Consider the following 25,815-nt stretch of genomic DNA (forward strand, 5'->3'; position numbering starts at 1 on the left):
AAGAGCAATTCAGAGCTAACCCACACTTTTAAGTGAAGTAGCTACCTGTACTAGACTTTACATTTAAAAAACCTCACCACTCCGACCCCTCACTTAACTTGTATAGCAGTACCAGTTTCCTATCAGCTGAAACAAATATTTTTTCAGAAACTACTGTCGCAAAGTACTTTTGGATGTGTATTACCAGCAATAATTTTTATTTTCTAAAATGTGATGCTGGAAAACAAATTAATCGAATATTGAATTGAACTGAACACATTTATCAAGATGACAGCAGCCTTTCCAGAGTACAAACCTTTCAGTGTCATTCTGAGTACACTAGGTTCTGTATTACCTATCCAGCCTGTCCTCCGCTGAGAAAGAAGGATCTTCTCTCCTTTTTTCAGATTATTTCCATTTGCACACACACTATTTATCACATTGTTATTCTGGCCTCAGTAGAAGCTTTTAGGAAAATGGTATTTTAAAGGCTAAAATAGCATGTAGATGTGTTCCTTTGAGACCCGATCCAAAGTTCAAGAAGGCAGATAGGTCTCGCTATTTGAAAAACTACCAGAATGTTAAATACAGTAGCTTGTATGTTCATTTTAACGTAATTTTATAATGTACAAATTTTAATCATGGTCCATGTATCACATAGATTCATTTCAATTCTTTATTCACTTCAGATGTGAAAGGCTTAGACATAGGACTTCTGCTCTGTTTCCAAAGAAAACATTTTTCTTCATGTAAAAATCCTACAAAGTCTAATTCCACTAAGTAACATTTCCAAAGGTCTGGGCACAGACCTACTCTGACTTCCTGACCTTTCTTCCAGGAGCTGCTTCCAAAAGCAATGAAAAATTGGAATAACCCAGTGCCAGCACTTGTTTTTAATTTAAGACTGCCAAGACATTTTCAGTAAAAAGAAGCTGTCTTTCAGTAAAAAGATAAGAGTAATTTCTTACCTTGTTGTTCGATAGACTGAGGGAATAATTTATCAGATCCAATACAAACACTGTTTACGTTTTTATTCTTCTGGAACTTCTTTACTTTTTAGCAATACTATATTAATTTCATCAAATTGAAATTTATTCTCATACATGAAGCCCTACCTAGGTATTAATTCCGGTAACATTTATAATTCCATAGCTAAAATTCAGTTAGATCCACATGTATTCCATTCCACCCCACCATTAACTTTAAGGTCTATTTTTAAAATAGATTACCAAACTCTGAACACTATAGAGCCTGTGAAACAGATTACATTTCATGGTCTATAAAATATCCAGAGAACTGTATTTAATGAAGTAAAATACAGGCTTTATGTCCATTTTTACACATGCAAATACACTATGAGCAATATGATTAGGGGAGCTGGGGACCCTCACAGATGTCATCACAAGGAGCTGTGTGTCCAGCTGCTGATGAGATCAGGTGGCTCATCAGCTGCAGGCTGCAGAACAGTTCAAGACTATTTCCAGACTTAAATATTTCAAGGTGATATAATTTTAGTCTGTAGACTGACTTCATTCTGCTTCACACCTGCTGACTAAACAAGCTCCCATCTAAAAACTCAGTGCAAAATTTTGCAGAGAAACAAACAGCTATTTTTACTTCCTAATAATAAAGCTTTAGAATGAACTGTCTGGTCAGGTGGGATGTTTTTATTTTTTAAGACAGGTTGCATTGGAATTGAGCTGTCAAATAAACAATAACCTCATTGTAAATTCCTCTATTGTAATAACAAACTACAAACAAATTTGGCTCCCATTCCCACTCCTAAATGAAATATAAGGCAGTGTGGCTTTTATTCTACATTGAAGCTTGCTTTTCCTTTTATCTGCAGACTCAACTGTAGCTCTATTCAAAAAAAAAAAAAAAAATTTCCTCTGAAAGCATAAACAGGGTACAGTTTAGATTGGAAGGTAAAGTAGTAAAATGCTTCCCAATAAAAGTGTTTCTATTTATGATCTACACAAACACTTACCCTTTGAAAGCTTGACACCTTATTTGCTGCCAAGTCTAAGCCCATGTAATCACAAGGGAGGTTGCTTTTGTGAGAAATTAGGGACTATGGTATTGTTTATTAAGATTTATGTTAAGCCTAATATAAAGGTTAGAAAAGATAACCGTAATTGCTTACACAACTAAACCAGACACCACCTGCGCAAGCTAAAACTATCTGCAGGAGGATCTAAAGAACTGAGACTCTTGCAAAACAATAGAAGACCATCTAAAGGTAATCAAGGAAGACTTCAAGCCTTCAGCCTCAACGATCACCAGGAGGCAGAAAAAGACCCCCTAAGGACAACTAGAACGTGCGCAGAATATTCCACTTAAGACACGATTGCGGAACTGGAGGACTGATAAAAAGAGACTGTTTTGAATCCGAGGTACGGCAGTTGGCGGAGCGCAGACTCCCCTGTCGTCCAGCGCTGTTTTTGCTCATATTCTACTTGCTACAATTAATAAAATCATAATTGAATTATGATCCGTTGTGGTCCCAATTTATAACACTTTGAAAACATGTTCAATGAACATCTTTTTTTTTGCCTACTAATTTATGTTCTCAATGAAAAGTGTGAGGCCTTCTCTCCAGGAAATTTAGTGTATCTCTTTGGAATTACATAGTTGTCTCTTCTGTAGGGAACTCCTGGTTTTCAGCTGTCTGATTTCTTTTTTCAACTATACATATGACAAAGTGACTTCCTTGAATTGAAGGCCAAGCATGAAATCAGATGCAGGGGACACACTCTTCTGCCTGAAGTCTTCTGGTTGAACAGCTATGGTTATTTTCTCCCTGCCATGGCATAACTTCCTTCCTTCTGATCCTTGCCAGTTCTTTCTCACTTGGTTTCTTACCTTGCCAGTTAACCTTTTTTCACCCTCAAATTCAGGAAGGGTGTAATTGCACCTGGTCATGGACCAAGTTTAAGTGACCTAAGAGGCCATTCCCAATACTATCTTCTAAGGTTTTTCAATTCAAAGTAGACAAAGACTTCCTGGTAAAGTTATTATTATAGTCACACAGTCGAATTTCAAAAAGCAAAATCATTCAAGTAACTACAGTATCTTAATTCATCTTGGTAATCAGAACATCTTCCTTACCTGGGAAATATTCTGTTATACTTCCTACACCCAGAAGTCAGAAACATTCAAACGCTAAGACCCAACTAGATAGTAACTGGCAATTAGAGTGCCTTATGAGAAAAACAAATGGTGAGACCATGCCCTAAAGGTAAACTCTTTTCGGCCAGACTGGGGTACAGGAATTGTGCAGCGTGAATCTGACACTCTGGCCCACACTGCTCAATGTATGCACAGCCACATTCACAGAGTACCAATCCAGCATCAAATTTCAGACAGCCAAATGTAAATGCCCCCAGCAGAAGCCATGTGACAGGCTTCCTTCAAGCCTTTCTCAAGTGAGGGTCCCTTCTCCCCATCCCTTTGACCATTCTTTGTCAGTATGCAGCTTGTTCACTTAATAGCCCATTAGCTAATCTACATCCACATTGAAATTCAATCTTGTCTCATAATAGCCTTAAAAAATTAAACAGCAACTTGCTTCCTTAGAAATGACACAGTCTCCTCCCCCATTTTCTCATCCCTTCAATGTTTTCACTGGAGTTGGGGATTTTCCCTTCCATTTATTCTTGGTTTTGTGTCCTGAAAGAAATGCATAATCTTGCCTCATTCAGAGTCAAACAATAAGGGAACAAACAAGCTATACATGCTTAACAGCAGAGCTGTCTCCCAAGAAACGCTGTGGGCATTCCTATAACTTCTTTCCCGGCCCAAAAGACATTGTATCGGTTGGAATGAGGGATAGTAAAGATTCCCTTTGAAATGTCTTGTCAGGCAGAAGGAATGCCCTGAAACAGTGGAAATGGCTGACAACTAATCGAACCCTGTGCTGCGACAGGCGTATGATGAATAATTCACCTCATTTTTAGGCAGTGGCACAGACAGCAGCCACTTTTGCTAATCTTAGTAATTTACAAAACAAATTTCCCACACATAAAGCCAGTGGGCCTCTTTGGAGACAGAAGCGACATCCCACTCTTACTGGGAAAAATCATCTACCATTCTTCCAAAGACACTGAATGATAGGTGTTCAACAGAAGGCAGGATTTAGAGAAAGTTTCTCAAGTCCATCTCAGCAATTTATTTTATAAATACCTTCCAAGCAGCACGTAGCCCTCTAGTCTGCTCCTAAATGCTCTTACATGCTGCTGTTACAATGACAACCACATAGAATTAAGTACTATGTACCCAAGGAGGCTGCTTTTATTCTACATTAGCAAGAATCATTATGTTTATGGCTCTGTTAGCTCTCTATAGCCCAAATCTCCCTGGTATGCAGCTAAAAGAGATGGCAGACTTGTTTAAAACTCAGAAACACACACCTATCCCATATACCACCACCCAAAAAGGCCACCGGCTGCTTTCTCCACAGCCCTGTGCTGAGGTCTTTGTCAGGCTGTGCTACCAGGTCAGGCTATGATCACCATTTAAGAGGCTGGGAGTAACCGCTAGGGTTATAATTTATCATAGCTGACTGAAGATGTCCGCTTCAGTTGTTGTGACTGTGATCCTTCTCCACCCTGTGCCTTTGCCTTAAGTCTCACACCACAATACACAAACACTTGTGCTCATTAATCACAGCTAAAGCTAAGAGAAATGTGAATATATATATATATATATATAGTATATTATTTTTCAAACAGGCACCACTGGCCTGCAGAGCTGTAATCCAGCAGTGCACTCTTCTCCAGTCCCCAAAAAGCCTGTACTCCATCATCCTGTATCTGTGTCCCCCTCCAGAGAAGAGACAGGCACAGGTTTTTTTCTTTGACATGGGACTTAACATAGACGAAGGAAGGCGAAGTGCCTTCCCTAGTCTGGGTCTGAAGCTTTTTGTTAACATCACTTGTACCTACGTTCACTTATAGGAGAGATCACGTCCCCACTGCACAAGAAACAACCTTGCTCTAACCTAGCAGTCTAACAAGACAAGATGATCAGAAGGCAGGGAATGTATTAGGAATGAGCTGACTAAACTCATCAGTGGCAAATTCAAGGATACGCCAAGGCCCAGTTCAGTGCTTTATCCATTAGACCCTATTTGTTTTCTAGTAATATCCTGACCATGAATGATTTAAGCAAGTGTGTTCTTCCATTTTCAAATTGACATTTTTTTTCACATTGTTCTATATAGGAACTTCATTACTAGCAAGAACGGCTCCACCTGAAGAATAATGGGATGTAAAGTGCCCTCTCTTTTAGGTCATCGCTCTCAGTTCATCTCAGGTCAGTAATAATTAAGCACCATAATCTGTTGTTCCTTCTGTGTTGTATATAACAGGTGTTCTTGATAATCTCCAAGTTTCACAGAAGAGAGCGATCTTCATTTCAAAGACAGTGACAAATACTAACTGATCCAGCTGCTGCCAGTACCAAGAAACATTACAAGACCTGAGCCAGCTAAGGACACAGGCAGACTCATCTAGAATGATGGTTATCACAGAAAAAAAAAAAAGCCACTGCACAACCAGAATATTCCACCCTGTCTTAGCAGCACTGACCAAGGAATATAGTTTAGCTGAGAAGAGATCCCCCCAGACCCAAACAGCACCTCCAGAAAACATGATGGTTATTACTAGAATTCATTAGAAGCACATGGAACCAACCAGCCATGAACCAGAGGTGAGGGTTTCATGTGCAAACTGTTTTGAGGGGATGTGGCAACAGGAAAAGGACCGCAGAACTCCAAAAAACATGGAAACAGCAGCACTACCAGGAGTAGTATCCCACCCTAAAGCTGTAGAAAAGGGTTTTTACAATTAAGCATCAAAATCATCAGTGATAACCCAAACCAGACACTTCTTTTGTTTGTTTTTCCACAGCAAAACAAAAATTTGAAACATTTTCTGTCAGGTTAATACAGAATACAGTTCAAAATTGCTTTTGCCCGATATTCAGGGGCCATATGACATTTTGACTCTTCTTTTCAGTTTGATTTATTGTTTATACAGGAAAATGACACATCAAAGCATTTTATCTTTCTATAATCCCACATTAAAAAAATCCCCCAAAAATTGAAGTCTTCAGTATTTCAAAATTACTGCTGTCGTGGTCATCTCTTACCTGCATAGGAGAACTCTCAGACCACAAAGGGCCTTACAGGCAAACAGAGGTTATGTGTAAACACTTACCTCAAAACTCACACTATGTGCTAAGCAAAGCTTCCACACCAGTTCAGTCACTTCCTCTCCAGTGAATTCCCTCTCAGTTTCTTCCCTTTCATAGAGCATGCTGGTCACATACAGATTGTCAGTGTCCACTGGAAAGACAAAAGGAAAAATCAAGTATCTGGTGGTTGCTGGACACTTGCTATGGTTAACTTGAAATGCTAGGGGAAAGTTTCTCTCTAAGCCTTAATTTCTACATGTAAGAATCTCTCTAGTCTCAGTAAAGCCAAGAGATGAATATGAATGCTTGCAGTCAGGTTGAATTTAAGAACACAACAGAATAAAGGCCTGAAGACAAGCACCTGAAAGAGTTAGGGAAACAAGACAAAGAAGAGATGCACGAGAAAAGTCCCACTTTCCATCAATACGCCTCTTACAATGACCCTACTACTTTACATTCATCTCCCTTTCCAATTTATCTAATCACTCGCTCCATCCCACACTTCATCCTCCCAAAAACTCAAGAGAAGGTCCAGGTGCCAAGAAAAATAAATGGCTCGGCTCTTAGGGTCTTCCTGAGGAAGAATCTTGTTGGTTTATGTCAGCATAATTATAAAGAAAAAGTGTCCCGGATATTTGGATTTTCCTTTAAAAAAAAAACAGACTACTTAAAAGCAGACAAAAAAATAATACCAAATGTTTCTCAACATTTAGAGCTCAACTTCAAAATCTTTCCTCAGGAAGGCTGATGCTCTGCATACAAGGGGGCTAGGTATGTAAAGTAGGTAAAAAGGACTTGGCCATTACAGAAATCTATCACTTTTGGAGACCTATCAGCTTCATTATAGCAGGCCCCAACTCCCAAAGAAGGAACAGCTCTCAGAAGCTCGGCCTGTAAAAACATCCACTTTCACATAGTTTAATACATTAAAAGAAATATCAGGTGCAAAGAGTTCTTACAGGCAAGATGCAGTCTCAAGATTTTTCTAGGAAATAAATTTACTTTATTTTAGCAGAAACATCATGTTACCTTTATTGTACAGTGTCTCCGTTTCCACTTGAAAGAGTTTCAGCGAAGACTGCGTCTGCATCTTCGCCCCGCTGCCCTTCTGAGAGAACAGTGTAACAAGGCTGGACTCAATACATTTGGCCTCCACCAGAACGCCATCCTTACTGCTCTGAACACATTCCAGCTTGGAGGGCAGGATCTGCTGCTCAGACTGAGAAGAACAGATACTTCAGGTAAAGTCCTGATGACCTATGTCAGCCCACCCAGTCCTTTCTCTCCCAGCTTCACAGAGGATTCCAGTTCTGTGACACAGCATGAAGTCTCCTGTTTAGACCTTTGACAGCACTCAGCCTGTGGAGGTTAATACGCTCTTTATTTTCAGTCTCATTTTTCCATCACTGAAACACAACTGCTACTAACTTTCAGTGTCAAATGGTCTCAATTCACTTCAGTTCACAAAACACTAGTGTTAAGCAGATCTTTTGGTCAGCAGAGCTGCGAAAAGCAAAAGGCTGGTAAATTATGACAAGCTAGTACAATATGAGAAACAAGTCACATTTACCTAATAAAAATGGCATAAGATACAAACATTGACTGTATTTATCATAAACAGTGGAAAGCTGTACATTTGGCTTTTAGAAAAGCTTTCATCTTTCCAAAGTTTTCTGCAAATAACAACTTTCTTTGCATAATGTATTTTTCTTATCCACATCTCTCTATTCCTTTCTTTCATGCTCTGTTTCCAGTTTACCACTATAAGAATAACATATTTTAACGACAGAGTTTAATCCCAGTGCTTAACAACCTCTTGCATTTACACGATAACATTCATCAACTACAATGCAAATTACATTAAAAACAAATTCTGTGAATAACATGCTAAGGATTCACGTTTGGGCAGATGCACACAAATACAATTGAGCATCAATGACTATTCAAAACTGTTTTCATTTACATTATGACTCTTCAAAGAAATTAAAAGGCCCTGCAGAAGAATAACTGTCATTCCCCCACACTTACTGATGTATGAGGAAGAACAACAGACTGCACAGAAGTAAAACCAGAATATCGATGAGAGCAGAGGTTTAAGTCCCTTGTCTTGACAAGAACAGGACCTTTTCGCTGGTACCTGGTTGGGCATATTCCCAGAACATCCACCTAGTAACAAATACAGTGTTGAATCACACATGCACACATACAATACAAGCAGGTATTATGGGCTATTACAATTAATTTTAATAATTGCTTTGTTGTAATAACAACACAACAGAAACCTAAATTCTCCTTTGCAGGACACTGGCTTCACCACAAGAGTCATGGACAGGCAAATCATTTTAAAGACCTTGGTCAAACTTCATAATAGCCATGGTCCGTTGATTTGTTTAACTTCACTGTGTTATTGTGAATCAGACCATTTACAGATGTATGCTAATTAATTTAAGATTTTGTGGGTTTGCAGGGAAGCATTAATTCAGAAGAGCATTTCTACTCAGACGAAATGTAATTACACATGGGTGTCCCAAGCCTGATTGCAGAATATCTATTTAAGCACTGATATGTAGCAATAGCATGAGAATGAGGTAGTGCACATCATTCTGGAGGTCGATCTAGAGACAGCTCTTCACGATAGAAGTGCAACCATTGAGGTATCTCAGCTGCACTCACGCAAACGCATGGGTGACAGTAGGGTACTCTGGACTATTATTTCAGTGTAACACAGCGCAACTTGAGCTTAAGTATTAAAAAATAATAATCATAAAGAGCACTGAAAAGCCTGATCTTAAAGCCTCCTGAAATTAATAAGAGTCATGGTGAATAATCATGAATAATTAATACTGTATTTTCCCCAGAGAACAGGTAAAGCCCAAGCCCTCATGTTACAACTCCTCAGAAAACTCTGCAATATATACCTTCTCCTCAGGTAACCAGGTAGTGCATTCCGACCCTCAAGAAGAATGCAAATCGTAGATAATTTCCTAACGTTCACTACAAAAAGCAATCAGACGACCACCACTGGCTGCTGACTGGTCACCAAGTGGCATAAACCTTTAGTTATTTACAAAGGCAATAGACTTAACTTGTACAAGGGCTAACAGCCACCCTAGAGCATGACTCGACCAACAGTCTCACCTCTTCAACTACTGCACTAGCAGTGGGTGCTTGTGACGTTTGCAGGACACTGAGAATGCCTCGCTTTATGTTCAGTACCCAGGTCTGTTCGCTCCTCACAGGACAGAGCTTCAGAACTTTCCCCTCATGGAAAGAAAAATGAAGAGGATGCTGTTCTAGTATTTCCCTGCAATAAAATAGTTCATAGTTTCTTGCTTCAAACTGTGGCTGCAAGTCAGTTTATAACATTAGACTCAGATTTTCTGAACAGAGCTGTTCCTCCACAACAGATCTGTCTTATTCTGTATCTCCATTCTTTATAGTAAGCCTCTATTCTTCATGAATTCATCCTGACCCCAAGAGCCCTTAAAAAAAAACAACAAACGAACAAACAAACAAAAAAAACCCGCCTACCAAGATAAACACAGTATCTTCAATGTACTTGTAATGCTTAATAAAGCCAACTCCTGGTAAATTCTTTACAAGTAATTACAATTAATGGCAATGATTCTTGTTTAAGAGGGAAATTCCATTTTATGATTCAGGGTGCCTTTAGCATTGGTAAGCATGTCTCAGTTGCAAAGTAACCGCATGTACTCCTTATCTTTCCTCTTTAGTTGTGATACACACAAGAATTACTTTCCAATCAACCCATATCTTCCTGCTCTGCTAGGTGTACATACTTGGGCTCTATCCCAAAGTTATCCCCCAGTCTCTGTTGTCAGTCCACTCCTGATTGCTTTTGCCATCCCAGATTGAGAGTACAGTGTTTTCTACTTTTGCAAGAGATAACTTTTTAACATTGATTTTCACTCCTAATAACATACCTTAATCATATATTTCCCCGCTAAATGAGGAAAAATAAGCCATCCAAAAGAAGAATTCTACAGTAGCCCAGTGATCGGCTCCCATACAGGAAGGTACACAGTTCATCTGTCATTAACTGTGGAGCTAACTGTTCATTTAATTGACTGGATCACAAAGACAATGTAAGAGAAAAACTTTTTATGCACCAACACCTGGATAAAGTCTTTCCAGGAGATAGACTGTGCACATGGGATAAGGGTTTCCAAACTCCTAGGCAACTGTTGTTGCTTTTGCTACTATCTGTGGAAATTACATGCATGTTCAGAGGACAAGCTAGACCACTGTATATTCACAATAGGCTGAGGCAAATGCTAATAAGGTTCACTCGTCTGAATAATTATTTTCAACAGCCAAGCTTCACTGAATGCTTTATTTGCTACCTCTATTTTTGGCTTCTCTGCGAAGAACAAGACATAACTGCTCTTACCTCTATAAAAATCCTGCAAATAACTTCACAGAAGAAGACATGCCTGTACTCTGATTTGAACTCTGATACCACTATCTGTACTGTGGAAAACAAAGCTGTTCCTAATGAATACAAAAAGCAACGCATTTATTCCAAACTTGCTCTTTTTGACCCTTTGAATTGTATCAATTACCTCAGTTCTCAGTGTCCTTTAAAGGCTGAGAATCCAAGTGGCGCAACAAAGAGGAAGATTACAAGGCTGAGCTTAATCAGCCAACAGAAGTGGGGGTTTTTTTTGAGGAAAAGAGAAGCATCAGCTCTCTGGGAAAATACCAGACCTCCACAGTTTGAAGAGACCTTTTTGTACAGGCATCTGCACTAGAGTCTATAGCTTTGCAAGTCAGAGGGAAACACACTGACATATGTCATGAACGAGCTACTAAAAACAAAAAATAAAAGGAAGAAAATTACATTAGACACGTAAACATCTTTAGTCTTCCAGTCTAAATAGTATTCCAGTTTAAATATCCTGGAAGAAAGAACTCAACATTTTGCATCATGAGAATTCTCCAAACCAAGAACTTCTGAAACGTACTTCAAAACTCAAGAGTCCGTACAAGTAACAACTGCAACTCAAGAGAACTAGTGAGCAATCCATACACACTGCTAGCCAGCTAGAGGCCTGATAATTTGTACCCAGAATAATTTTAATCGTCTACTCTTCAAATGTTTTTACATACAAAGGAATGAAAATTAGGTTCAAAAAAATGTTTTTGAACCAAAAGCCTCTCATTTTGCTGATGGTGCTCATATCTTGATCTTTGCTTTTTCAAAAAAAAAAACACAACCAAAACAAACCCAACTAAAACTAAACAGAGTATGAAACAGAGTGAATCATGTTCAGTCGAGTTGCTGCTAAACCATGTAGCTTTAAAAAAACAAGAACTAGACCAGATCAGAAATTTTTCTACCTTAGGCTGTCCATTTCCTTCAGAGGCTCCTCTCTAGATGCAAGACTTTTCTTAATCTGTACATCTTGCACCTAGGAGCAAAGATGAAAGAGCAACAAATATCATTGTCAATAGGAACTTGTGAACTTTGTCATATAAGGATATCTACACAGAATGTCACAAACTATGAAAAAAGGCTCTGTATTGCAAGCAACACGATCACAATAGCCGTATCCTCAAGTTGCATATCTGAGATGGTTTCCAGAAATTTCTTCTACAAAGAGGTTTCATTCACCATTAAATACATTTTATGCAGCAGCATTATATCCCTTTCATTTCGAAGCCAGAAGCAATCACCTATTCTGCGGTAAAGCAGGAGCCTGGATAAATGTAAGTCCTTTCTACTCTAACTGACAAGGAAAATGACTACCCATCTCAGTTGATTCTTGAGACTATACCTGGTAAAATTCTCAGTATTCAGTAGCCATTTCATAGATTACTTTTACTGAATTCAGAAGAAAAAATGTATACTAAAGTTCATGATGGAATTTCCTAAAGTACTTGCAGTTTGGCTGGTTGTGGTAAGGAAGAACTGCTCTCAAATGGTAGGTCAAAAATGGTGGTGTTCTGTCCCATTTTAAGTACAGCATAGACTGCAACTGTCAGTAATTTTTTTTCTTAATATCTTCTACTTCTTTATTTTTTATAAACACAAGCATTCAAGTATGTACTGTTTTGCACATCTTAGGAGGCTTCAAGATAAAGAGCTGGAAGTCAGGGAACCCAGCCACTGATATTGCACGGCAGAAGAGTGGTTCAATCTGAAGTCAGTACCGACATTCTCATTTTTCATGTAAAATCACAGGACCACTGACCAGTTAATTTTATCCATATGGCCATGTTAGGACAGGGATAACTACCCTATTCTTCATTGGCCTGATGTATATGTGTATACAGTATACACATGTCAACTTCCCGCAGAACCTATGAATTATCCTCTCTGTTAACCTGAAGGAAAAACAAGGCAGATGAGAGAAGTTCATTTTCCATGCTCCCCCTGCTAAAGCACTGCAGTTCTCAAACTGACCTACCGCAGGGCCCACCCCAGGAAAAGGTCTGTAATTTGAAACTAGTTTGTTGCACTTTTCACTCAGAGAGAGATCTCCTGTCGAGATCAATGGAGTGTTAGAAGACTGAATTTTACACTGAGCTAGGAATGGCACCAATGCAGCACATCATACAGGTTTCTCAAGTTCTCTTTAAAACACTTGCTATTTTTAAATTACTGCTATAGATATTAAAATGCATAAATATAAACTAAGCTCGTTTCAAAGGGACTAGTTTCATCTAAAGTTCTGCACTTCACGTGACAAAACAGTGAAACTGTCATGGCACTTAGGAAAGAAAACAATTATTTGTTTAATCTGTTCTTTAAAACTGACAAATACTTAATTTGATGCTGTGTCATATCAAAGCAATTCTGCAATTCTGAGATCCAGAATTGAACTGGCTTTTAATTACAAGAAAAAACAATGGTTTAAATGTAGCAGTAATCCCAAAGAAAGATACAGTTTTATGTCAGCTCATCCCAATCACTCAAACAATTATGACAATACTCACTTTCAAAACCATCTGGCAATTCCCCAATACCTCAATGATCACTGTGCTCTCCAGAGAGATGCCACTGCTTTTGTAAACACCTCGCTGCAGGAACGTGCTGGTGACTGTTGCATACTTGTAGCTGTATCTAGCTCTTTTGGGTAAGTACGATGTACTGTGTCCTAGGAAATAAATAAAAAAAAAATGTTTTTTTAGTCTATTAGACTCCCCCCCCCCATTTTTTTCTTTCTAGCTTTTAATCTTCTGGCTACTGAAATCAGCTAAACAAGGGGCTGGATATTCAGAATGTTCCCTTCCCACTTGGACTTAAAATTGAGAAAAATAGGTTTCTGAAAGCATCCTACATGCTAGCAATAGCTCCTGTAGTGAAAAAAATTCCCCTCTCTGTTATTCACATAACTTCACAATTCCCATCGAGGCAGGAATCTAATATCCAAGAGCAGAAAAGGAATGCAATGCATTTATGGCAGGATGCTCTTTCGACACTTTTCGGAGAGCAGCAAAGCAGAACCTTTGCAACAGTAAGAAGCAAAAGGTCTACTGATGCATTCAGTGCTTTTCATGCCCATGCTGTGAGCTACACACATGCAGACAAACTAAATTATGTGGTTTTTAAGTAAAGAACTTTGGTTCTCAAAGTCTGCCCAAAAAGAACCAGGCTGAGGAAAAGAAAGCATGGGAAGACAAGGATTGTTTGTATTTGTATGAAGACATTGTAATGACCTGGCAAGTGTCCATGGGTAGCACTGTCTTCTAGTGGATATAATGTCAGACACCCTCATGTGTGCTATATGGTCTCTGTATTGCTCTAATCAAAGGAGATTCTCTTCTAGATCAGGTGATAAGAATTAACCCTGAAAGGATGAGAAGATCAGAGTCATGCCACCTTCAATGCCATACACTTTGGTGGCTGCAGTGTGTGAGAGGGTAACAAAAACAGTCCCTAAAAGATAAGACATCATGGTATGACCTTAACCATGACCAATGAAATGCAGAAGAGGGAAAATTCAAAAATACTCTCCCTTCCCTCAGATGAAGAAGACAACACCTACTAAAAATGACTGCTGCGGCTCCCATAATACAGAGCTGCTTTTTCTCTGCCTCACAGTGGCACTGCAGCACTCGAGCACTTTCAATGACAAAGCCACACAGAGATGAACTAATGTTGAACAAATGAAGCGTCTCTGAGCCGCACTGAGTAGATAGCTAAGAGGCCAGGGTAAGATCTCCTTGGTAGCAGAACATCCATGTGCTCCCCTTACCGTTACACTGAAAAGGACTTTTGCATGTTCAAGTAGCTGCTGGCAAAGTAAATGAGAAGCAGAAGTTACAAACTACACCTCAAGCCATTCGATTAAACCTTTCCAGGTCAGTTCAACATCCTGTCTTCTCATCCATTCCTCCTTTACACAATGTAAGTTTTGTGCCCACTTACTGAAGGAGAAGTCTTTCTTCATGCCTGTTTCAGTACGAAATGAGTTACCACTGGGTACTGGAAAAAAAGACACTCATACCTGGATGTGTTTTGTCCTGAACTGGTTTAGTAGTTTGCTTAGCTCTAAGGTCTGTGAGTTTTCTGACTTCACAGAACGCCAGCTTGAGGCAGGGCTGGGCCTAGTAAAGCTTAGTGGAACTTCTCTGCTACTTCTACGAATGCCAATCACTCAGAAGTATCATGCTTCTAAGAACACAATATTTCTGCTGAAGAAAAGGAAGTTTTCAAATCCCTCCTTCCTTATCACATACCAGGTCGGAATACAGTCTTGTTTTACTCACCTCTACACTCCGCAAAACAGGAAGCTCCATAACCTAAACTTTCCAAGGATCCTGCAATGACAGGTAAGAAAAGCACTGAAAATTCATGTGCAGCTTAGGACAGACCTGCTGCTTTTCAATTACAATGAAATTACTGAAAACGAAGCATGGCCTTCCAAAAAAACAAACAAAAAATCCATGAGAGCTTTGCTACCAAGTATACAGGGAACGAGACTTTGCTCTGATCCCTTTCCACGCATCTGTACCACACATGCACATGTATCAAGCACACATAAAGGAATGACACGCCTTGGTGTATTTATTGAGGTAGGTACGGAAATGCAACAATTCTACGGATTACCAAGCAAATTTAAAGAAGGGGGTCTAAACCCAAGAAAGAAATACACATTTTACACACCACACTTCTTTACATCCGTAGGCTTTTAACTTTATTGCAGTTAGGGAGAAAATCTCTAATAAAGATTTTTATTGCACGTGGCCATTCAAGAAATCCTAAGTATCATTTAAAGCAGAACAAGAGCAAGCTTTACTGCCCAAGAAAAACTTTTCCAGCACCAGCACATTAAGGAACACTTAAACATCACAACTCAAGGGTGGCAGTTCGTTAAGACATCCTTTAACACTGGAGAGCCTGTTCTCCATGACTTTCATTCAGACCTTGACAGGGAGGGCAGCAAATTCAAGGGGATGCAAAACACACTTACACCACACATAGGGAACTGCTTTAGATCTGCGCTGGCATGAACAGGGGAAACAGCGGGGGCTGCTACGTACAGAGTCTCCGTTCCTTCCCTTCACTCTGGGCACACACATCTGCACAGTAAACTAGTAAGGCTCATTCTAACACTCTGAAGCTGAATGACCTTAAATAAGCCTGGCAGAATTACACTCAATGGTTATTGCAAGCACTGCTAGACAACGTCCATGATAAACTGGAAGAAAAATTCTGTTTTCAGAGAGAAGTTAAGCAACAGTGAAATTTTTAGGGTACCTATTTCCTGTGCATCACCGTGATTGCCTCTACACACGAAGACTGGGCACTCAAATGGCTAGACAGATATAAATTATGCTTCAGCGCATGAAATAAAATCATTGCAGATTGCTTTCACCCCTGGCAAATACACAGGTACGAAGTTGAAGACTGGCCTACTGGTCCCAATCTCTTCTGTGGAACTTGAGCTGAATTACAGGAATTCTGAGAGAGGTGCCCCATGACAGACACGAGATGCATGTTCCAAGACCTGATCCTGCACTGCTAACAATGCCCAGCCCTCAACTCAGCAAGTTACCCCAAACCCTGGATAATTACAGGAACATGCACATGGCAGAATCAGTCAGATCCCAGCTGTGCATATGCACTGCAGTGACATACAAGGAACAGCCAAAATCAAACACATGATCCTGCTGTACTTCGATACATGGCACTCATATGCACCATAGTGAAAGAAAACATTATTTTATTAATAAATCATGTATTACGTGACGTAATCAGTAGTAAAAGCATTCAGCCCTAACTTGCCATTACTGATAAATCTTTCTTAAAAGAAAGTTCACTAATAAGTATAATCGCCCCCAACCTCTATGCTATACCATACGCCAGGGAACTCCCTGTTAAGTGGTAAGTAACACCCATGTGTCGCTCAGCTTTGTCTCCCACTGGAGACAGAAGTTAAAAGAGCCTCTTTATTCTGGTTCTGTGCTTCTGGATGTTTTATATATGCTATATGTCTGAAGGAAACGCTCTTGTCAAACCACAACATTTAAAAATCTGCATTTATATTATTTATTGGAACCATTTTCCCTTTTCTTAATCCCTTTTTCTGAAATATCAAAATTATTTGCAGGAAGAAAGGGAATTCACTGTTTTCAAAACAAAAATAAGAAAGTGTTTGTTTCTTCAGCACTCACTCAAGCTTATATATATTTTTATTCTCAAGTTAAAATTTAAGTTTCTAGATAGTAGAGTTACATTTTTCTTGAAAAGGTCTTACCCTCACAATTATATTTTCCTCCCAACAAGTGCTCCTTTTTATTTTGCAGAGTTAATTCTTTGTATGAACTTCAAATTCTACTTTTAAAAAATATGAGTAACATATTTTTCCTAAGCAAACTTATTATTCCATATATTTCCCAAGCAAACTTGGTCTAATGCTACAGATATCTGCAAAGCTAGAAAACTTTCTACCATAGAGAGATCAAGTCATGTAACAGAATTATCATTCAACTATTAATTTTTTATAATATACCGACCTATACATAAAACATATGCATTAACACTCGAAACGCACTGCATTTGGAGACAAAGAAACACACTTCTCAGTTTCCTTAGGGAAAAAAATCATCCCTAAGTACCTAGTGGATGACGTAAGAAAAGGGCTATCTAGCTTACCTTTTTTCTTTTAAACACTGGAAAAAGTGTCTTTTAACAAAAAAATCAGCACAACTTGCACAACTTATTCAAGAACTTTAAAATAAATATGGTAAGACAAACTTGGAAAATTCATCTCTTTTATGTAGCACCAGATGTTTACGATGCTGAGTGCACCTCTTCAGGACCAGGTTTAAGAGCTCTCAGCCCTTGTGGATACCTGAATGCTGTGCTCAGAATTTTTAAGCATGTGCATCACAGACAGTGTGGCAGGCTGAGCACCCTGGACAATTGGACACCGTTAATTTTTTTAAGGTGCCTAAATTTAGAGCTTCTGCTCTTTGCTTTGTTCTTTTAAATTCTAAATTTTTCTTCCATAATTTATCTTGGTTCTAGAAACAGCATGCACTTATCTCTTTTCAGTTGACAAGAGCAACAAAGGCCCCATCATCGACATTTCCTGATCTATTCACACTTTCCAAAATCCTTCATCTGCCAAATATCAAAGTAAGCACAATTTTAGAACATGATATTAACAAGTCATTTTCAGGTGAGATAACGAATTGACCGGCACAATCTCACTGTTTCTGTTGCTTTCCCTAGCAGTAATGCTGAAGGAAAATGCACTACTTAACTGCACTGCTTTATTGGAAGGTGCCCTCCTACCTGGCCAGTACCACCCAGACAGTCAGTAAAGAGAATTGCTACACTACACTGAAAATCAAGACAAAGTTACTGCAAGAATTACTGCAAACCTACGAGTTGTAACATAATTTACAGCACCTCAGAAGTTTTGTTAGTGAGATCATTCCTTAGCAGAAGTATTTTGCATTGAGAGCGAACAATCTTAGCAGAGGAAAAAGTTTCTTCTACTTACTCCCCGAAGCTCCTGCCACAACAGCACAGAGTAAAATGATGGCGTGCAGCCCCATGGCCATCGAAATCACCTCCTCAGCCCAGAAGTTAACAAAACCACATCAGTTCTCCTCTCAAAGGCACCTCTGAGCAAGGGAGTGAAAGAAAATTTCCTTCACAAAGCAGGAGCTCACTATTTCAACTCCCCTCTTCCAGCCAGAGGAGGGGCTCTGGCAAAGCAGCCTGCAGAGGGGAGGGTGCGTCTGTGTAGTAAGGGGGAGAGAGAGACAAACACAAACATTTATCCAATCTCTAATGGCATTTCAGCCTTTTTGCAAATAAAGAGAGAGAAGTTAACCTATTACCGATTCCACGAAACTGCTAGGAAAAGAAATTAAGCATATGGAATCACAGCTTAGCAAACACTCAGAACAATCTCACACAGTAAGTTTAAAATAAATAAATAAATTTTAAAATCACCCTAGCAGTCATTCTCTGATGACTGATCAATCAAAAAGCACATAGGATGAAAGTAAAAGCTTTGGGACTGAAGGCAAGGTGTTTCCATTGGGAGCTCGCAAGTTCATGGGAGGCAGCTCATCCCTTACACATCCCTTTGTGTAAATAACACACAAAATCACAAAACATTCCTTCCGGTAGCAATCGGGTTTTTACAATACATCCGATACAGGTCTTCCAAGGTTCACTGAACTTCTGTTAAAGACCTTCCACTCCCGTTTGAGGGAGATTCACCATCTACCTACTGTTCTACTGACTCATCCTCCTACAACCACGGTTCACGTCACACGCCTTCCCCGGCAACCTATCCCATGTTTACTCTGCACACGTAACAGGATCGATGATCACTTACGCCACAGAGGCACTGTGGAACCTCAGTCATGTTTGCATGCCAAGGCCTTCTGAAGAAAGCTGCTGTGGACAGAAGAAGATTTATTTTCTCCTGCTGACATGTCTTAATCTGCTGTAAGACTCTCTGGTTTACTCTCAGCTACTGATTACTTCAAATCGGATTCACAAGTAGAAAACATAGATATCCATCCCAGTCACCAGTACTACTCTCCCCCACTAAGCTTGTGTTGCCACAGCCTCTTGCCTGAACTTACTTTCTCCATCAGGTAACATTTGCTCAGTTCAAAATGCTTATGAATTTTACTTAAAGGGAAAGTAACCTCTCACATGTGCTTTGCATAGGTCAATGACCAAAGAAGATGAGCGAGAGCAAGTCAAGTCTAAAGAATTAATAAAATTCCCATGACGAAAGCTGGGCCCCTCTGTCAAAATCCCAGATTTACCAAATGCCAAAAGCAGGGTCAGTTCAGGTCTGAAACAGCATTTTAAAAAAAATAATCTTACAGATTTCATACAGTGGCTCAGATTTCCTATTATCAACCCAAAGTGGAACTAAGAAAGCCTTCTTCCATCTCTACTGTGATTTTTCAGAATACTCTGATTTTGAAACTGCTTCAGAGATTTCATTGTGGAAATCTTGCAACTTGCTGTGTTTGCCATTTTTACTCTGCTGAGTTACTTAGTCTTGCATTCATTCTACTCTTTCATTTAAGATTACAGCTCACCTGGGTATAGCATGTGCTCCGTACATTATCCTGCAGTCATCCAGCTCTTCGTATAGTATCAGCAATATGGATAGAAGCAGGTAAATTAATAGCTGGGCATGAATATAAAAACATGATGAATTTACTGGAAAACTGCTATATTGTGACAATTCTTTTCTTGAATCACTACTATTGCCCATTCTCCACAGTAGTCTGACTTTTAACTGTTTATATCATAAGATTTTTCAACATATTTCACGCAGCTATTACAAAATCACTTGAAAGCATAAAACTTATACTGAACTCACTGGGAATATCAAAATTAGAATTAGAGGGAATTTCTGCCTTATTGTGACTCTCCTAAGAACTGCACAGCCCAACAGCAACAAGGTACAAGCAGTGTTTGTGTGCTGAGCATTTGTAGCCCTATCCTCATATTAATGAATTTGACACTTTACAGTAAGTTTTCCACTTAGTTTGTGTTATTCTCATGAATGACACCAATGTCCAGAGTCAGCAGAGCACATAAAGAGGTGCTTAATTTTGTCTCTATATAGCTACTTTCCTTAGAGCGCTGTGGGTGGGTTTCTCATTTTAAAAAAATAAACTAAATTAATCAAATTTTCTCTTTCAGTTACGTTTTTAATTTCACCCAGAACAACTACTGCAGCTCACGGGCAACTCCTCTCCCACAAAGAAGAAGCTTTAGGAAAGAGGGTGACCAGGAAAGGTTGTGTGAACTATGCTGAGAGACAGTCTGTGCCCAAGGGCCCTGAAACAAAGCAGGGCATAACCAGATGGACCAAAATTGTCAGACCTGTTCACAAGACTGCAGCACACTACATTTTGGGATACCTCAGAAATGCTGTGTATATGCAGACCAACAACACTGCATGTATGTCTTACCATGTGGCAAGAGAGCATCTTTCCAAGAGATTACACAACAGGGACCACGCTAAGAAAACTGGACTATTCTCACGAGCTTTTAGATAAGGTGCCATACTGTTTAGTAAAAGACATAAGACTTGGCTACAGATAGTAGCACTTCAGTCTCTAGAGTACTGACATTTTCACGCAAAAATAGCTGGTGTGTCATAGAAAAAGGGTTCTCTTTAAGGATTAGCAAACAAACTTTCTCAAAAGATTCAAGAGGGAGCAACAGTTTTCATTTGTAAACATTGGACGTTAATGCACTTACGCATACACTTAATTTTAATCACAAGCAATCTTGTTAAATGTAAAGGATCAAACAAGTGCAGACACAACACATGCTTGAGGGGAACTAAGAGACATTGAAACGTCTGTAAGAACAGAGAAGCAGCTATTCACAAGTTTCCATCAGAAGTCACCAGGGATTCTTGTGTCTGAGAACTGGACAGGTACAGCTTCAGACATCAGCATGACCAGAGCATAGCTGAGTCTCTTCCATTCTGATACCAAACTGAGGATCGACAGCTGTAATTAACACTGTGAGCCACAGGCCAAATATTGACGTAGAAGATCCATGCAAAATAACAGACACAGGGAATTTCTATGTAAAAACATTAATTACTGAATGAGTTACATGCCAACATATTAAGAGACCCACAGGTCAGGCCCACATTCATACTCGGATTCAGACTGTGATCCCAAGGTATTTTACGTATGGAAAGGACTGCTGCAACAGAGAAGCTCAAGGATTTAGGCTTTGGCTTAGAGAAAGAAAACAGAATTCAATGTTATCTGGTAACTGCATCTAATTTTCTATTTTGTTCAAATTTTATTGGTCTGCTTTTTCAGTTACAGCTGTAAATCACACTTTCCAAAATAATCAAATCTGCATTTTAATTTCAAGTTTTAGCTTTGTGGCGTCCCATTTCTTAGGGCAGAAACTGTTAATAAAAGGAAGAAAAATATCTTATTACAGGTGTATGACCACACTCAAGAACTGAAAAATCTGAGCTTGCTTGAATCTTGCCAATTTCATACAACAAAGAACAAAGACATTCACAAACAAAACCCCAGGGCTTTTTTTGTCAAAAATATTTCAAGTAGCTTTCTTCAGTATATCAGATTTTGGGCCCTTTGTATTGAAACTTCTAAGTTAGGAATTAAATACCTCACTAGCAGTAGACTCTTAAACACATGCTGAAGCCAAGTCTTTACAATAAAACACAGTATAACGCTAGCATCCTGCGAACTTGACTAACTTCATTTATCTGAGTGGGCTGGTAAGTGCAGGATGCAGTCTGGGACTGAAAAACAAGTCGAACATCTTTTAAGCATTTTTTCCTACCTTCCCCCAAAATGAAATTTTTCTAAAAAGCCAAAACACCACCCCCAAAACAGAAAGACAAAGAACCTCCCAAAGAGAGATTTCCACCACAGTGCTGTCCTAATAATGTTAAATCACTAAAGAAAATCAGGCACACATGCTGCAAACACACTAGTTTAATGACACACAGGTGACCAGCACTGGTGGTCAGTCTGAGAAAAGTATTCATCCATTTTAATGGATACCGTACTCGAGCTTGCAAAATGAATTCATCAAAAGCACCACCTGGCACCCAGCAGAGTAAGGATGTCCATGGCCACCTGAAAACTCTGCACTAGTATTGCCGAGAAAATTGTAACAGACTGGCGAAGCCTGTTAAATTGTAACAGATTGGTAAAGGCCCCACAAGTTGATTTAAATTCACGGTATTGTAGAACTCACGTTTAACCCTAACAGCCCGGAGCAGGAGGCACGTGCCCTCGGCCATGGCTCCCATCTTGCACCGCTAAGCGCGAACACCTGCACCCTGCGCGCCCCGCGCCCTCCCGCGATGGCGGCGGCGGCCGCGGCCGGGGCGGCGGCAGCTCCCGCGGAGCCCGAGCAGCGCGGGGGGCGGAGGGGCGCCCGCTCCCACCCACCTGCTCGTACAGCTGCTGGGGGCCGTGACAGACCTTCCACTCCTGGGCCCTGTAACGAGCCCTGCGGAGGATCCCGCCGCGCCCCACCGCCGCCGGGGCAAACCCTCACAGACCCGAACGCTTCCCGGGGCACCGCTTCGGGGAAAGCGTCCCACGCCCATTACCTCCCCGGGAAAAAACGCCCCAAACCGAGCGGCGCCGCGAGGCGCGGGCCTCTCCTCAGGGCGTCACTAAGAGCAAACGGAGCGATGAGGTGAAGGCGCGAACCGCCCTTCCCGGGCCGCGGCAGCACGCGGCGGCGGCCGCTGCACACCGCCCCACTCCGCCCCGCCCCGCGCCCCCGCCCAAAATGGACCCGCTGCACGCGGGCGCTGGGAGGAGCCCAGAAACCCACCGCGCCGGCGGCGGGAAAGCGCTGAGGAGGAGGAGGGAAGCGCGAGCCGGGAGGGCGGCCCCGCCGCCCCGCAGCAGCAGCGGGGGCCGGACGGGCAGGGGCGCTCGGCTGCAGCGGAGCGGAGCGCCGAAAAGCGCCAGAAAGGGTAAATTGCGGCTTTGCGGAAACGGGGGCGAGCGCGCCCGCTGGCTGGGAGCCTACTGCGGGTCAAAGGTTGGTTGACGCTCGTCACCATTTTGTTTCTTTCTTTGTGTGTTATCCCAGAGCTAAGACTGCGGCGCTGTTTTGTGAGGGGCTGGAGCAGCTCCTGAAGATGAGCCGAAGGCGACTGGCTGTACCACGGTGACCACGGCATCCTCCAGCAGCATCCGTCATACACCCCCTTAATGCAATAATCCTCTGGAGCTCGTTGAAGCTGATTTGTTTGGGCTTTTTTTTGGTTCAAAGACCAAGATATCACATGAAGCAAAACATCCAGCCACAAAAAGACTTTCGGAAAGCCTCCTACTCACTCTTGGTTTTTTCTAGACTTGAGCAGGACTGTTTTTAGCATCTCCAAACCACATCGCCACCTGTTCAAACAGACACTGGATTTTCAGATTCTTAAAAAAAAAAAAATATTTATAACAAATTATAAGTGGTAATAAGAAGCACTTCCTTTGAAATCAGCAGGGTTCACCATGCACCTTTTAGTGTCCTAGTTTGAAAAAGTAGTAAGACTCTCATTGGAGAATGTTTCTCTACTGGATTAACATCCAGCACACCCTACACAAGGGTATTCACCTCACAAAAATACATTAAAAGTCAGCCTAACGTTAATGAATTTGTATCATGTTGCAGGATCTTATGAAGAAAACAGGAAGACAAAGGTTGATTTGCTATAAAATACAATTCACTTGAACTATAAACACTTCACACTTTTGTCACTGTAATTGCACTTAGTTTTTATTCCTAGGATGACAGCGTATACTCCATTACTCACCTTTTGCTGCTCAGTTACAAAGAATAATTAGCTGTGTTTGAGTACACAAATTGCAACTCATTTCTTCAAAAAAGGGCTTGTGGTTAGACCTGCAAAGTGCTTTCACAGACACTGCAATAAATAGCAGCTTTTTGAAACCACTCTGCTCTTGCCCAACCACTGCCTCTTATAAGGCTATCAGCTGCTTTTTACTTGTTTTAACAGCTTTTATTTTGGATCCTTTTTGCATGACAAAACAAATTTTATTTCCTTCTGGCTCAAGCCTCACCAGAATTAACTAAGCTGGAACATTGAGCAAGTTCTGTCAATTAAAAATAGGAGTTTAATAGAAAGAACACTATCAAAGTGTAACAAAGCGATGTCATCCTGGCAAGCTAATGAAGGTGGGGGTATGGGAAGGCTTCACCCAAATTTGTCACACGAAGCTGGAGGATTTCAGATGGCCTGTGCCCCTTCCTTACTCGTTTATGGAAACAGCATGAGCATACACAATCAGCATGCCATTTCTGTATCTATCAACTCAATTTGAAAAAACTATTTGTTCACAACTCAACTTGCTTATTAAAAATTAATCAAATTATTTAATTATTAAAATAATTAACCAAATTATAACATTATTAATCAAATTTATTAAAAAACAAAAATGTTGCTTAATAAAAATAATAAAAATCAATGCATTAGAACAAAATTGATTGAAGTATTAATCTTGCTTTCCTGTATTTTCTACATCTCAGGGAAAAAAAAAAAAGTGCTTCAGATGTTAAAAAAATCAGGGTATTCTTGTATCATTAGTAGAGATTCTTTCCAACTGAACATAATGACATTTGACATCTATTTTCTCCCTACCAGTCACTGGTACGTAAAACTGTAGCCATATCTATGTATCTGTTTAGTTGTATTGCAAGTGAAAGTTTTACTCAAAGGAATTTTAACAGAATAAATATTTCAAGGCCTGAGTTGCAGGAAAACAACACATTTTCACATGTGGCTCTGTGTGTAAGCAGTTGGTCTGCAGGCCAGAGAATACCATTTATCAGAGACTTGGGCCAAATGAAACTGAAAAATTTCACCATGCAATTACATCTCTTGACTTAATTTTAACATTTCAGCCATTCAAGTGTTTGGGAAACATGCCAAATGTTACAATTTTCTGATTACAAGCACTAGATACCAAAGCCAAATTTTTTATTGTAAATACAATCAGTTTCAAAAACAAACAGTAACTTCAACGCAACCAAACACAATGCACTTTCACACAAAGCAGGTTATATCCTGCATTTGTCTGTCTAAAATAAGTTTAACAAAGCAATTTACTTTGGCACATTCTGTAGATAGTTCCATACACCAAAGAACAAACACAGCCTTTGTATTTAAGGAAATTTAAGTATAGAAGCAGCAGCAGAAAGTTTTGCAGAATGCCTAATTAGACAGAATAGCCGGCAACATTATGTGTCCTATTCTCAATTCACAAGAGGAATTTAAATAGATGCAATGGACTGTACTTATAAAACAGAACAAAGAAAACCCACGTAATTAATTTTTTGTTCAGTGTTCTTTTGCGTTCTGGTGCCACTGCCTCAGATTTTCCAACCATCACTTTGTAGACAAAGGGGGAGCTAATAACAATTTGAAGATTTACTCACCAAATGAATATCCAGCAGGATTATCCAGACCAGACTGACATAGCTACTAAAAGAAATAAAAATTCTTCCCACCATGCAAACAAATATAAAATTTGGAAACAATGCATGCTTCATTGCTTCTTCCTGTCTTGCTCTGATGACAAACTGACAAGAAGTACATTTTCTGTGAAATCCAGTGGCAGCGGCGGAACCTG

The 25,815-nt window shown here is 40.0% G+C and overlaps 1 protein-coding gene across 1 annotated transcript in view; it reads right to left on the reverse strand.

Moving 5' to 3' along the window:
• APOLTP (apolipoprotein lipid transfer particle homolog) overlaps positions 1-22,451 on the reverse strand; it is a 103,439-nt gene extending 80,988 nt beyond the window's left edge. Inside the window, 8 exon segments of the mRNA XM_086622476.1 lie at positions 6,201-6,328; positions 7,207-7,396; positions 8,206-8,343; positions 9,316-9,481; positions 11,539-11,609; positions 13,138-13,298; positions 14,914-14,964; positions 22,406-22,451. Coding sequence (XP_086478602.1) covers positions 6,201-6,328; positions 7,207-7,396; positions 8,206-8,343; positions 9,316-9,481; positions 11,539-11,609; positions 13,138-13,298; positions 14,914-14,964; positions 22,406-22,451 — 951 coding nt within the window.
• Between the last annotated feature and the right edge of the window lie 3,364 nt (positions 22,452-25,815).

Source organism: Tauraco erythrolophus, chromosome 17, assembly GCF_009769465.1.
Source record: "Tauraco erythrolophus isolate bTauEry1 chromosome 17, bTauEry1.pri, whole genome shotgun sequence".
Classification (NCBI taxonomy): domain Eukaryota; kingdom Metazoa; phylum Chordata; class Aves; order Musophagiformes; family Musophagidae; genus Tauraco; species Tauraco erythrolophus.